The following is a 15,102-nucleotide window of genomic DNA, read 5'->3' on the forward strand; positions in this document are numbered from 1 at the left end:
CCAACACTTACATATTCGTATTAATGTCTTTTAAATAATAACATATAACGAGTAAATATTGAGTGAGTGTATGCCACCCACTATTTATTAAGGCGTTTGGTGTAGGCAATTTTCTACATATTTACATCTCAACAAAATTATGTTGGAAATTATTAGTACAGTCTTTCATTAGCGCTTTTAGTTTCATTTTTTTTATCAGATTATTACATATTAACGTTTTAAAAAAAAAATCGTATTCAAAGCACAGCTTAACCAACAATTTATATGAAAACAGTTTTTTAGTTACTTTTAAAAAGTGAAATTATACTGTGCCTTCTCGAAGCAATTGTTTTCGACAGTAGTCCAATATGAATTTGTTTTAAATATTTGATAAAAAAATGTAATAAGTTTAACGTCGCGCTATTGCAAAGCTATTTCATAGGCGTAAAAATTATTTAATTTTCAATTTTTAAATCATATAAAACTCAGGAACGGGTCATCATAATTTAGGTATGATTTTTTTTGTTATCGCTATAAATTAGCATATTTTATTGAAAAATTACTGGAAAACAAAAACTAACCGGATACAAGTATATCCGTCGTACACAAACTAGCCATTTTCGAATGAAAGTATTAGATAACTGTTAGGTAAGTACAACATATAGAAATTCATATATTATTGCGCAAAGACTTGGCCGACGTGTAGACAAGTATACAACGGGGAGAGAGAAAGAAGAGGAAAAAATGAAAGAAAAAAAAAATTGCGCACATCACATTTCTCCCGTTAAGGCATATGGAGCACGTTCGAAGGCCGGTCGGTGTACATAAATCCAATATTACAAGTTACAACTGCGGCTATCAAAGTAGGGTTTTACTGATGTTAGAATATAGGACATTCTTTCCGAATGAATCATACGGCGTGTACAACAATAATTACATATCATACCTATAATAATAATATTATGCACTCGTAAGCAGAAACAACTGCGACTGATATTATTCACAATAGATACCAGAACGCACTAATAATAATAATAATAATAACAACACAAGTCGTCACTGTCACAAAACGACGTTTTGCGTCACGTCACCTTGGGCTCATTCGCTTTACACTCAAACGTATAATAATTTAATAACAATATTATCGCACGAACGTTTAACTACTCCGACCGGAGAAGGTCCTGCTGGGACACCTCTATCCATTGACAATAACGGATGTTTACCAACAAAACAATACCTACTACATTGTTTTTTTCAATGTGCTCTAAAACGTTCGTGGATTTACATAAATACTAATTTGATAGTTTTCGGTTGTAAATGTAAACGACCACCATCGCGTAATTCAGTATGCCAACCGAATGCTATTTATCAAAACCGTTTTGTACTCGAAACGTTTGTTTGTTTTCAGATCCTTCAACGACGTGATGTACACACTTGTCATAATATTGCGCAATCGAAAATCGTTACTTGCAACTTGAGTGGCTTATTATTTTGTTTTCTAGGCCTGACCCGAATACGAGGAGGACGCTTCGTGTCGTGTCACGTGTGTAGAGGACAAAGGAAAGTCCCCAATTGTAACCCTTAGCGGAGAAGCAAAATACAAAAGTCCACTAAAAATCGGTTATGAAATGGAGTTTTACGATTCTAGTTTCAAACGAGATAACTGCATAGAAAGTTATTTTAAAAAAGACACGGGTAAGCTTTTTGGAAATAACAAAACACAAATAATACTTAGCTAATACTATATTTAGTGAATTGTTTGAAATAATATATTTTTAAAATGTTTCCATTTTTTTTTTTATACTTACACATATAATGGTGTATACTTGGGAAAAAATGTTTTTTCGATATGGTTTTGATTACTACAACAAAAACAAAAAAAAATGATGTAATCAGATTCTTATAGGCAGGTGAGTAATTGATTTTATAATTCGAGTTATTCATTGAAAATCGATTACAATACATTTTTATTTCTTTTTGAAATTCGTTAAGTATTCGAAATTATTAATTGGATCTTTTTTAAAATAAAAATATATTTATTATTTAAAAAATGTCTGAGTATGTTTTAAAAGTTTTACAATGTAAGCTAAAGATAAAAAAGAAAATAATTTCAAAATATTTAAAAATAAATCTGAGTTATTGACTCAAAGAGCTTCTTAACCCCGAGTTTTGATGTTAACGTTTGAAAATCTATTAGTGTTTAAATTTAGTGTTTTGCACTCGGTGACAATATTAAGATTGAGTTGATAAATTTTATAGAGATTTGTTTGTTTCTTTTATTAGACGTTTGATCAGATTTAGCTTCTTTAAGCCACTCCTATTTTCTGTTAATGGTCCCCACATATATTTTTGTACACGACTTTCTAAATAACTGCGTTTTTGAGTTGGACTGTAAACAAGAGTTTGACCGTCAATATTATACTTTGTCTTAAATTGTACGACTTTATCAAAACTAAATGCACTGCGCAAAACGATAAGCAAATCATAGAAATAACAAAACGCGTCGCTCTGATACATGGTTGTTGGACTAAATGATTAGATTTTACTCGAACGGTTAATATAGGTTGATATATTTTTTAATCAACTCGAGACGTTATATCAACAATAATAATACATATGTAAATATTCTACTCGTATCATCATGCATATAAGAACAGTCTAGTGTCTTTGTTATCTATTAACTCGAATTAAGTTTGTCGAATGAAGTGCTCCGAGTAAGCGGAATAGGATGACGTGTGGAAAATAAGGTAATAAGTTGTATTTTTTTTTACCTGTACAAGTGTTCGTTTTGGTTGTCTGTTGGGTATTGCAAATAAATGATTAATTAACCGACATTTAACATTTTGTAATTAAGGGAAGAGCTAAATAAAAAATTCATTAATTTTCGGAACAATGCCATACGAGATTTGTGAGACTTGAATTGGCTTACGTTATTTTCAAGCTAGAATCGAGTTCTAACAGTTTATCATTCCTCGTGTTTGGCTTAACACAGTTTACCATTATGATAGATAATAATCCTTCATACTTGTTAATTGTGGTTACCCATTATTTCACTCCACGCCTCAATTATTGTGTTTCCATAAATGTATTATTTGCATAGGAATTATTATGACTGAAATATCTATAATGACTGTATGTAGGGTCAACGTGAATAGGAATAATTGAAAACGAGGTTGGCGTTTAGAGAAAAAAAACAATTATAACGCTTTGTTATAATATTCAAATCGTATTCAATTCAGATTATATTTTTTTTTTACAAAAATTATTTAAAAAATCTAATTGATTTTTAATTTAAATAAATTTTTGTTTAAAAAAATTATTTTTCCTATTTTTTATTATTTACCGGGTAACTTCTGATTTACAAGTTACCACAGCGAATAACCGGCGATACAAATACAATATTATAATATAAATAAAATATAATACTGTTTTCTCGTTATGTATAACAGTTATGAACAACCTATACATTTGCGGAAACGATGCACTATTATTATCGTGCAGAATTATTCATAAAATAAAACACTAGTTTGAGGGGAGGAGGGTAATCTGGCCCTCTCCCCTTGGTGTTTTTATTTTAAAATTACTTAAAAGTCTATAATACCCGATTTGCTTGATACCGGCGTCGTAACGGTGAACGGCCACATAATATCATATATATATACAAACTTATATTTTGTAAAAAAAACTTGGCGTCGAATCAGTTTTTTGGCAAACTGACGGCCGACCGGCGGCGGAGGCCGTAAATGCAATGCAAATAAAATGCACGGCGGCGTGCACTTTGGCCGTTGGAATTAAGTGTGTCACGGGATCAGCTGTTTTTTTACGGCCAGTATAATATTATAATAGCGACCGTGCCAGCCGATCGATACCGGCGGCCGCGAGTCCTGCACGATAGCGCGGAGCGATGATAACAACATAATAATAATAATAATTAACACGATGCGCTTTTGGGAAAAACACCAGTCATTCAAGTGCACTGCGCACTGTGCGATAGGCGATTGGCCCGTTAAACCGTGTCGTCGTCGCGTATCCTATAATAATTGATGTGCGGCACACGTTATCGAATTGGGCCAAGGACGACGCGGTTACGGCCGTTTGGGAGGGTTGGACGTGTGTGTGTGTGTTTTGGATAACTGCAAAAATAAAAATAAATGTACAAAAATTGACAAACCGTCGTACCTGTTTGCTCGAGGGCGGCGGTTTTTGCATATTTTCGGCGGCGGCGGCGGCTAACGCATGACGACAATATAGGAAAAGTGAGCGAGTGTTCGAAAAAAATATACATATATATTTATATGAGTATATAATATACATGTATTATCTATTAGCACTATACTTATGATAATGTATAAACCGTGTACCTAGTCGGTTAACGACGGATGACGATCCGGCAAGAGGCTGGGAGCATTTTTAACGGTCGCGGAACACGCAATAATAATATTATAACGTTCGAAGACGACACTTTATTTGGTATTATTTATTTATTTTTTCAGCAACAACAACAACAACAACAACAACACGCCAACGGGTTAACAATATGATTCACAATAGCGGCTGCAGCTGTACGGGCCCAGCAGCTGTTCAGTGATAAGGCGATAGAGCTACCGATAACGAACAATATCATATGTTCTACGGCCGTAGAACGGTTAGCGCGTGTTGTGTTTGTTGTTGCCGCCGTCGCCGCCGCCGCCGGGTTTATTAGTTTATTGATTGTGGGTGTCGCCCAACGCCCAAAGCAGAGCGCGCCAGATGCACCGCCGCTCTTGTTACGTTGTTGGCTACCTAAAAAAAAACTTGAAAACTTTCGGCAAACGCTTTTTCGTGAGTACATACTAATACAATATAATACTACAGCAGTGTCGTTGGTTTCCCATATGACCAAAACCGACATCCGTCCGAGTGGGCAAAGCGATTCCGTTGGACGCACACCGAGTAGGAAGGTAAAAAACGATTGATTAATAACAATAATACCTAGTAGTTAGATATATTATGAGTAGGCATGTACCTATATCTATAATATTATATAAATCGATGGTCTTTGACCAGGTAGAATTTGAGTAAGTCGTACGAGCATCGAGTACCTACTACTGTTGTATTTTATAAAAAAATAAACGGCGAACCGTGAACGACCAAAAAAAAAAGTGTGCGAAAATCTGTAAAACGCTATATAACTTGGAAATGCGCTTTTTAATTGCAAAACAAAATGTCAAGTAATGCATGTTTGTCACTGATTATTTCGAAACGGTCTGCGGGACACGGAAATATGTATAATATAAAAAAAAATGCAAAAAAAATACTGAATTTATCGAACCATTCAAAAGGGACATAAACGAACGCGTCGCCCCCCATAAGCACTTTGGCGTAGTGGTTTTCAAAGGGTCCCTGGTGCGCGCATACAGCAGTTCGAATCGTTTCTGCGGTGGTATAACTTTTCATCCTTTTTTACGGGGGTTTTTTTTTTTTTGTATTTTAGGAATTGACCGGCTAAAAAAAAATAACCGTTTAATTCGAGAATATTTTAAATCTTTGCAAGATGATTCAACCGCTTCTAATATTATATCTAATGGTTTGGGTTTGATGTACCGAAATTTAGGTTTAATAGTCGGTTGCAATGACTTCGAAAATAATTACCTTTAAAATCTTAAATGGGCCCACAGAAGGGTTACGGGCAAACCCTTCTGCTCTTCTCGTCTAGTCTCATGTAATATATGCTCATTAATTAATTTATTAGCATTCAAATTTAAACGATGGTTTAGATTACAACGCATCTCCTCTAGAGCTCCTCGAAGAGTTTTGTAATTTATCATTTTTTAACAGTACCTAAATAATTGTAGTTTTTAAAAACAAAAAATGTCTACGCCTATAAAACGTGTCTTGAGACAATCTAGGAGTTCAGTTTTTTCAAGCACTTTAAAATGATCAAACAATTCTATTTAATAGGTAATCATAACGTAATCTAATATTCGTGTCAAAGCTGTTAATGTACACAAAACTAAAAAAAATATATGTAACATAGATATTAAAAGTTATTCGGCTAATGCAGTCAATATTGAACTATGCATAATACTACCTATCTAATTCCCATAATCTTATTTATGACATTATATGTTTTAATCGTGTTAGGTATTTAGTACTATAATATAATATATATTATTGAATTTCGGTAAGGTTGTCTAGTTTCCAAAGTCTATACGCCTAGGATTGGAGTTGAGAAAACATATTATGAAGTACAAAATAATAAGATAACGATAAAAATTAAAACATCGACTATTAAGTGTCCATAAATAATACAATAATATAGGTACGATGGCAACTGTAAAAAAAAACCCAACTCAATGACACTAATACAAAAAATCAACCTAAAAAAAGTAGGCGCGATCAGAATTTATGCTGAAAGTGTTTATGTTAAATACTGAATAATTGTCTAAATTTTGTCACTTAACAAATAGCCATAACCCAAATTCAATTTGAAAAAAACGGGCCTTGTGACTGGTAAGCTTTGTTTTTACAGTGATGCTGTATTATTTTTCTGAAGTAATTGAAAGCAGACAAAAAGTGTATTTTGAAATGCCTAAATAACACAAATTTATCTATTTGAGGTGTAAACAAAAATCGACATATAACTTTCTTGCTGTTTCCATAATACTTCAAAGCTTCCCGGTTATTACAAACAGAATAGAATGTTTAAAAAAAAAAAAATGTTATTACTTTTTGCACCTATAGAATGACGTCTCTCTAATTATTATCGTAGTTTTGCGATGTGCAATATTCACATTTTTTAATAATTTTGGCAATTCCTCTAAATTTGTATATTTTTGGATATTTAAAAAAATTCTATTGAAATAACAGATTTTATTTGTTATGTAGGTACTAATTTATTACATTACACACTTACCATATATGGACATTTCCAAAATATAATAATAATTGTAATTCTTACCAGGAGCGCTATCTATGTTATCCGACAGAGAATCACATCGGTGAAAACATTTATTGAATATTAGGTATAATAATAATATTGTTATGCGATTATTTACCAAAATGGTGATAGTAATATTATTACTATTATTATGATAAAGCTTATCATAATAATGTTTATCAGGTAAACTGTAAACATTATATTATTATTATGTAATATACTTCATGTTTCTTAGGTTCATAGGTAAAAATGTTCTGTTTATTCAAAGTGAAAAGATGGTTTTTGTTTTACAGTTTAGCGATTAAAGCAGTCGATATCCGTTTAACATGTCGTCGGACGAAAACGATGTGGAGGGCCAATTTATGAAGACTTACGGAATTCTGAAAGCTGAAGAAATTATGTAATTTTTTTTTTTTTTATTCAAATATTATAAATCCGAATAATATTAATCGGATTTTGTATTTCAGTGCAGTGAACGACAGGCGTAAGGCTATGACTCAGAAGATAGCCCTTGGTTTGGCCACTAGAGAGGAATTAATACAGCAAATAACTACCGAGTCGAATTTATTAGAATTGTGTCAAAAAAAAATTAGCGTAAGTATTGCTGATTAGAAATTATTTGCGTAATAATTAACACTCAGGAAAAGTTAATGCATTGAATATTTTTCGACTTAAGAGAACACCACACTGGTCATTTATAAGCAGTAAAGTACGAGCAATTTTTTGAAAAATCTCAATTTAAAGGTTAAACTGTGATGTGTAATTATTAGTTCAGTAATTAGGACTCTTTTTTGGTAGTTCATTTATTTTTCAGACTATCACAGTATCCTTGACGGCAGTTTAAAAATAAAATATCATCTAAACATAGCTAAGCAGAATGCGTTTTCTCGGTCCATAGTGATTGTAGAGCAAAACAACTATTGTAAAATCGAAAGATAACAGCATTTTAGAGATAAACGTATTATCCGTTTTTTGTTACATTCAGTATTTAGTTAACAACGAACAACGCAAAAAAAACAATTTTTTACTTTTTTTAAATGCCGGTAATTTTTTTCTAAGATCAACTTTTAAAAAAAAGTTATGTCATTGTGTTCGAAATATTGTTTTCTACAACTTTTACCTAAGGTTTTTTGTCTTAAAATCATCCAGAAAGTCGTATTTTTGAAGCGCGTAAATACATTTTTTTATCATTTTTTTCGGCGATATGGCATCCTCTTAAGAGTACACCACACCGGCTATTTCTAAGGAGTAAAGTACAGGCAATTTTTTGAAAAATCTTAATTTAGAGTTTGAACTATAATGTATACTTAATAATACAGTAATTAGGATACTTTGTTGATTGCCATTTTTTTTTTGTCAGACTATCACGGTCATTTCTATAGGATAAATTACAATTTTTTTTCCCATCAAAACTGCTTTGCGCGGAATAATTTTTCTCAGGCTTCATATATAGTTAAGAAAAGAAATTCATATATATTATACATGACAAAATTATCTGTGCTCCAGCGTCTGTATTTTTTCAATATACCTAATACAACCGACGCTATATCATTTTTAAAAAAGTCAAAAAAGGCCTTTCTTATTTAATTAATTATTCATTAACTGGTTGAGATATTTAAAAAAAGGGCCATGGTAGAGCACAGAAAATTTGGCTTCTTAGTTTTGATTACAGCCTTTTTAAAATTACGCCGCGCAGGGCGGGTTTTTTGAAGAAGATAACAGGTGTGTGACGCCCCCTTAATAAGAAGAACCCTAATGATTATAACATTTAATGTTTTTTTTTTTGCAGCAAGAGTTAAACGAAATAAATAATGACCATGGTATACTCGGAATCATTTCCAATCGCATAAATCATATGTACAATAATTTGTTTCTACTCTTCAGCGCTACTAATAATAATCTAAAAGATTATATTGAGTTTTGTATGAACAATGTAAGTCTGACAAATCTTTTATTTCTGTCCATTTATTTCATACCTTTGAGTTAATAATTGTAAAAACGGTTTCAGAATTTGTTGGATCTGTGTAGTCAACTATTGAGAACGCTGATGACAGGAAGTCATAGTGATCCAGAAATATACATGACGGCAGCACGCTTTGAATTTGACGAACGCACAGATATCGAACAAGCTCGAAAGTATTATGAACAAGGCCGGAAAGAACATAGCCACTACAAAAAGTTGTATTTGGACGAAGTAGGTATGGAGATCCAACATCACGAAGGTGGTGCCAACAATTATGATTTGTGTATCGAGAAATACCGAGCCGCAATCAATCACTTTAAAGGCGATATAACATTCCACATGCAAGTGTTAAATAGTTCTTTGATACATCGATCGGTTCACAGAATCCATTCGCTTATTGTTTGGTATGCAATGAGATTTAAAATTAGTGACATATTTATTTATAATTGTGTTATTTTTCCTTCCTGTTTTTTTTATAGTGATATGGTAGAGACGTATAAACACAATGAATTACTTTGGCATAATTTGGCTCAATTGCAATTGAGAGGTTACAGCTACAATCCTCAAACTCAGCGTTTGTCGTTTTCTAAAGAATTCATGGCAGTGCAGTAAGTTTCCATTTAGTAATTAAATAAATACCCAATAGTTTAAAAACAAATTGACATAATTAAAAATTCCTAATTTTTTTATTATATCATCTTTTTTAAAATAATGTTTTTTGAAAATGATTCTTATAAAATAATATTTGAGTTAATATGTTGTTAAAAAATTTTTTAGTTGCTATTAATAGTTTTATTAAATTTTGCCTAACTGTCTAAAGTTGTTGTCATTTAGTTGATTGAGCCAATTAGTATAGTAAAGAAATTAATATTTAAAACCCAGAAAAATACTCTGAGTCTGTCGTTAGTGCTGAAGATGACAACATTGTTGCCGAAATACGTATATGCAGAGAATGTATTATTTTTATGGTTAAGGGTTTTAAATATTAATTTCTTTATTAAATATAACCATGAGTTGCTAAGTTTTTTCTGGATCAATAAGTATAGTATGATTATTAATATAGATGTATATGAATAATTTTTTTACGCAGCAACTGTATAAATATTTACGAAGACGTTTTAAAACAAAATATATTACAAATCAACAAACAGCATTTGTGGGAACTGTATTTGGACACTGTAATAGAAATACGTGAATCGTATCGTATGCAAAACAAATCTACCAAGAAATATATGCACGAAACGTTGGAACGTGCATTTCAAAACGCACACATAAGTGGTGCATTACTCTTACCGAAATATTATTTGTACTGGGTAAACAACAATAAGTCAAAGTCGTTTTTATTTTGTTTTGGGATTTGGGTTATAAATGTTTCAATATTGTAGGCTGAGAATTCCAGCCCGAACGATCGACGGGCTATTTTAACGGGGGCGGTGAAAGCCTTAAAGAAAAGTTTGGAATTGTGGACAGAACTGTTGAACCTGTACATCACTCACGACTGTTTCGAAAAGCTCATCGAGGTCTTTCAAGAAGGAGTTCGAGAGTTAAGAGACGATTCCTTGCCTCTATGGGAAATTGTGATTAGATATATGCTAAACACACATCCAAAATTGGTAATTGATAATTTGTTATTTATGCATATTATATTATGTAAAAAATTCTATCAGTTAGAAAATAAAATTATTAACGAAATAAATGTCGTTAAGGTTGAACAATTGTATAACGAAGGTTCACGCGTTAGCTACAAAGTAATAGCGCTAGAGATGAGACCATCGTACCTGGACTGGTGCGTACTTCAAAAGGGAATATTTGCAGCTCGGGAGTTATTCGAAGACCTCAAAAATCTCGAGCCTCCTTGCCAAAGTTTATACATGACTATGATCAATTGTGAGAAAGCCCAAACTAACGACGTCAGTAAAATCAAGACCATTAGAAAACTGTATAACGACGCGTGCAACAAATTTGGAAAGATCGATATAGGTTTGTTGCTTTGTCTGTTATCAAAACCACTATATTGTTGACACAATAATGAAACATTTTTTATTTTTTATTTATACATTTTCAGAGATTTGGATTGAATGTATCCGTTTTGAATATATGTTTGGCAACCGGTTGTTAGTCGATGAAATTTACAAAGCATCGTTATTATGTTTGGAAGACGACAATATAAATATAATGAAATCAAAATTTAATGCCATCAAAAGTGAATACAAGTGAGTATCGACCGTTGTCGTCAGTTTAGCTTATAATTTAAGTGTTGTTAAACTATACTTGAATTTTAAGTTAAACTACTGAGAATAACCATAAAAGTGTAATATAGATACAAGGCATAATTAAATTTAATCCAATTAAATGTATGTTTCAGGGATGATCTTCCTGATATAATAGTAATTGACGATTAAATATTTACAAATTGTATACCACTAACCACTGTGTGTTCTTATATTTATTTTATTCTTTATCTTTCTATGCAGAACAAATTTTTAAATATTTGCAAAATGTTTGATACTATTTTTTTTAATGTTTTTATGATGTTTTAGCACGAAATTTAATGTTTCGGTTTATTTTTACTATATTTTTCAGTTATTTGAATATGTTTCCATTTTAGTATGTACTTTTTTAGTATATTAATGTGTATGCCATTTTAGTTTATAGTAGTAAATTATTGTATCTTCAGTCATTGTATCCTACATTGTTTGTTGAGACTATAATGAATAATGTCTTTTAAAAAAAAAATTGTTTGTTATAAATCATACCTAGTAGATTGTAAGAAACTGACGGCAAGTTAGAATATCTTCAACTGACCAAAAAGTTGTTTTACTTTTCATCAGGCTACAGTTTAAATTTGTTGCATTAATTATAGTTTACATTCCATCCCAAAGATGGATAATTTCTCCATTTTTATTGTACTTCAATACAATTTTTAGAAATTAAAAGCTAGTATTTAAACAGGGAGTTAATATAATCTAACATTGTAGATTTTTAACATTATGTGACACAGGTATTTTGTAGATAATCCCCAACGGGTTACTTCATGTGAAACCAGCACAACAATTTTCATTTATATTCGGCATTTTTACTTAAACATTGAATATTTTTAAAAAACACTAAAATATTATATATATTTCTGCAATTTTGACTCAAATGTTGTGTGAATTACATTGTAGAACCAAACCTTTATATTTTGGTTTTTTTCTCTTGACTGTTTTGATGATAAAACAAGTTTTTTTTTTTAAATTAACTGTCCTTCTGTAAGTGCTTTAATTGATTTACTAAATTCTATTTTTTTTTTAAATCATCAGGCCATATTCGAATGTATATAAACGCCATCAATATTTATCAACTAAAAAAAACTAAAAAGATATTGACAAATAATTCAATGTATTTGTGCAACGACGAAAGTGCGTTGATTATCAGTCGCTAAAACAAAAATAAAAATTACAATAATATTAATAAAAGCTAGTACAGTGAGGTCGGGGCATAGTGGGGATGGAGAGGTCACACTTCACAGGTTTACAGAAATTATTATAACCAAAGTGATAAAATCACTTTTAAATAAACGCTTTGATGCGAATCTGTGGGTAATATGTATAAACTATAAACCACACATAACAACCTAAAAACTGATTACGGTCCAATGGTAATTTTCCCCTATTTTTTGGTTTTTCCTTTAAAAAAAATGTTTGACAACAGATTTTTGAGAAAATTGTATATGATTTAGCATCATTCTAAATCTACCTTTGGTTTTAATTTTCATACATAACCTACTAAAACTTTGCATAAAAAAGCAAAAGAAAAAAAAAAAGCTGTGTGGGTCTAGGGACCCTCGCCAGAAGCTATGCTTCTAAAGAGAAAGAAAAATGTTGTGAATAAAAAAAAATATGAATATATTTACACATTATTCTAACAATAGATCAGAAAAAAAATTATTTAAAAAAATAAAAACAAGATTTGATAATACACTCGTTTGGCCTTATGGTTGCACAGCGTTCATCAAAGTTAAAAAATCTATTGAAGGCTGGATGGTTGTAAATGATTTGGCAGAAAGAGGCCTTTTTTTTCGTTTTACTATTGGTTATTTTTAGCATTTGAAAAGGAGTGTCTTTAGACGGAGTTCTGTACAGTGTATTAAATTATAAATTAAAAAACACTACGTCAATGCGAGCACTGTCCATTGTTGAATTCTTAAAAGGAAATCCGCCAGGAATGCCTTTATTCAAAAACGGTCTTAAATCCGAATTTTACGAACTTCCTTTTTTTATTTATACAAGATTAAAATGTTAAATAATTGCTAAAGACGTGTTTGCCCTTATATCTTAAGTTTACTTTTGAGTTAAAAGTCAAAACTGAAAATGCGAAATAGTTTTAATGTAATTAATCAATTAATCAATTACAACGTGCATACTAACTTTTACAAAATGTTGTAGGCCCTATTTTTTTTTTATATCACCATAATATCTATATCACCTATCTATAGTATATTCGATTAAAATCGAAATGTTATTAATAAAAAAAAACACCGTACAAATGAGTACGAGTAACCAAAATAGATACAATAAATTGAATTATTTTCTTAAAAATCTGGTGCTAAATCCGAATTTGATCAGAGATTTTCTTTAGCACGTCTATTTGTTTTTAATCGTTTTCGAAGTTGTAAACTACTTACAAAACACAAATCGAGGTTTTCTAACTTTCTTTCAACAGTTTTAAGTTTAAGCTTTTAACTCAACTAATTTCAAGTGCTATGTTTAATTTATAATCGTTAGCTAAACCATAAATAAATTTAGTATCCTTAAAAATCTGACTCAGACAGCAGACAGAGATCTCCGGTCCGTTTTAAACAGAGGCGTGCAAAATATCTGATGTAATTCAAAAAGGAAATAAGAACAAGTCTCTGAAATTGTTTACTTTAACTAACAAATAAGGATTTATTTTATATTACTTAAATACCATTATTTAATGTGTTGTTTTCGTCTAAATGATTAAACCCTTTTTTACATATTAATAAAAAAAAAAAATAATAAACCCTGAACTATTTGAACAGGAATGCTCGATAAAAAATGTTTGTTTTAAATTTGTGAAAATAACATTACACAAACCTATTATTTTAATAGTAAAATAAAAATAAAAATTGGCCACAATGCGTTTTAAATCCTGTATACTAATATTATAAACAACTATACCAACACCGCTTAGCATCCAACAAGTATTAATTGAGTATACATCAATGATGAGTCGACAAAAGTGACTAGTATTTTATTAAAATAGGAACGATGACATAAAATGTGTTTAAAAATGTATATATTATTCGTAATCACTCACAATAAATTATAGCCAAAAAAATTATAAAAAAAACACATGTATGTATCATATTTATAAAATGAATACACTGTAAACAAATTTGCATTTTTTAAAAGGAAATATAACATTAAATTATTCTATTTTAATTTAACAACTAAAAAATCAACATTATGAAATTATTAAATAAATAAAAAAAATGATAAGTTAATACTAAATCATGAAGTAATAAGTTACAAAAAATATATATACTTGGAAATAACTAAAGAATTAACAAAAGCTTAAATAATGTTTAAATAAATCACAAAATATGGAGTCAACCAGGTTAACAAAAATGGTCTACGTTTTACAACAATAATACAACCTAACCACAATGCATTAATAATACATATTATAATGGTTAAGAAATTAAAAAAATTAATATTAAAAGGAGTACAATATTAAAGCGTATTTTATCTAATTGAAGACAATTTTGAGTTTCCGACTAGCTATTTCTATTTTTAACGTTAAAGCTTCTATAACAACTATATTTTTAGCCGTAAAGTTTATAAAGCTACGAGTATATACGTTAAACGTTTTATATTTTTAGTACACACATATAATTTATAAACCTTATAATACAATCATTAAAAAGATAAATTTACAAAAATGCCTTTTTGATCTACATAGGTATCCGCAATACATAGTACGGTACCATAAAAAACACAGATTACCCCGACAATCAAAACCTGGTAATTTTATATAGTAGTGCACATCACACATGTATATACAAAAACATAAAACTAGAATAGAAAATTTTAGAATAATTTTTGACAAATAAATAATCTTGAAGAATAGAGTAGGTATTAAAATACATTTTTCTTGAAGGTAAGTAAACTAACACATCTTTGGGTTACGCTGTCCTTTACCTATATATAAGGTAGGTGGAGACCATATATATATA

General features: G+C 30.5%; 2 protein-coding genes across 6 annotated transcripts in view; one reads left to right on the top strand and one right to left on the bottom strand.

The window, feature by feature from the left end:
* LOC126847387 (3-phosphoinositide-dependent protein kinase 1) overlaps positions 1-4,494 on the bottom strand; it is a 148,420-nt gene extending 143,926 nt beyond the window's left edge. Inside the window, exon 1 of the mRNA XM_050587566.1 lies at positions 4,159-4,494. The gene's annotated coding sequence lies outside the window, so the exon portion shown is untranslated. The remainder of the gene's footprint in view (positions 1-4,158) is intronic.
* On the top strand, positions 1,656-11,759 carry LOC126847389 (uncharacterized). Of its 5 annotated transcripts, none has more exons than XM_050587572.1 (11): positions 1,656-1,674; positions 7,192-7,298; positions 7,366-7,492; positions 8,688-8,831; positions 8,907-9,265; positions 9,341-9,469; positions 9,952-10,174; positions 10,247-10,474; positions 10,568-10,841; positions 10,927-11,074; positions 11,227-11,759. In XM_050587572.1, the coding sequence occupies exons 2-11, from the start codon at positions 7,225-7,227 to the stop codon at positions 11,261-11,263; spliced, it is 1,743 nt and encodes a 580-aa protein (XP_050443529.1). In that variant the 5' UTR covers positions 1,656-1,674; positions 7,192-7,224; the 3' UTR covers positions 11,264-11,759. The 5 variants fall into 5 exon arrangements, with proteins under 5 accessions (XP_050443529.1, XP_050443528.1, XP_050443525.1 ...); XM_050587571.1 differs by lacking the exon at positions 1,656-1,674 and adding an exon at positions 2,602-2,726; XM_050587568.1 differs by lacking the exon at positions 1,656-1,674 and adding an exon at positions 4,465-4,919.
* The last annotated feature ends 3,343 nt before the right edge of the window (positions 11,760-15,102 follow it).

Source organism: Adelges cooleyi, unplaced genomic scaffold (genome assembly GCF_023614345.1).
Source record: "Adelges cooleyi isolate 19-005CV unplaced genomic scaffold, UGA_ACOO_1.1 ACOO_flye_CR_arks_rails_tigmint_CR_PRNA_108, whole genome shotgun sequence".
Classification (NCBI taxonomy): Eukaryota; Metazoa; Arthropoda; class Insecta; order Hemiptera; family Adelgidae; genus Adelges; species Adelges cooleyi.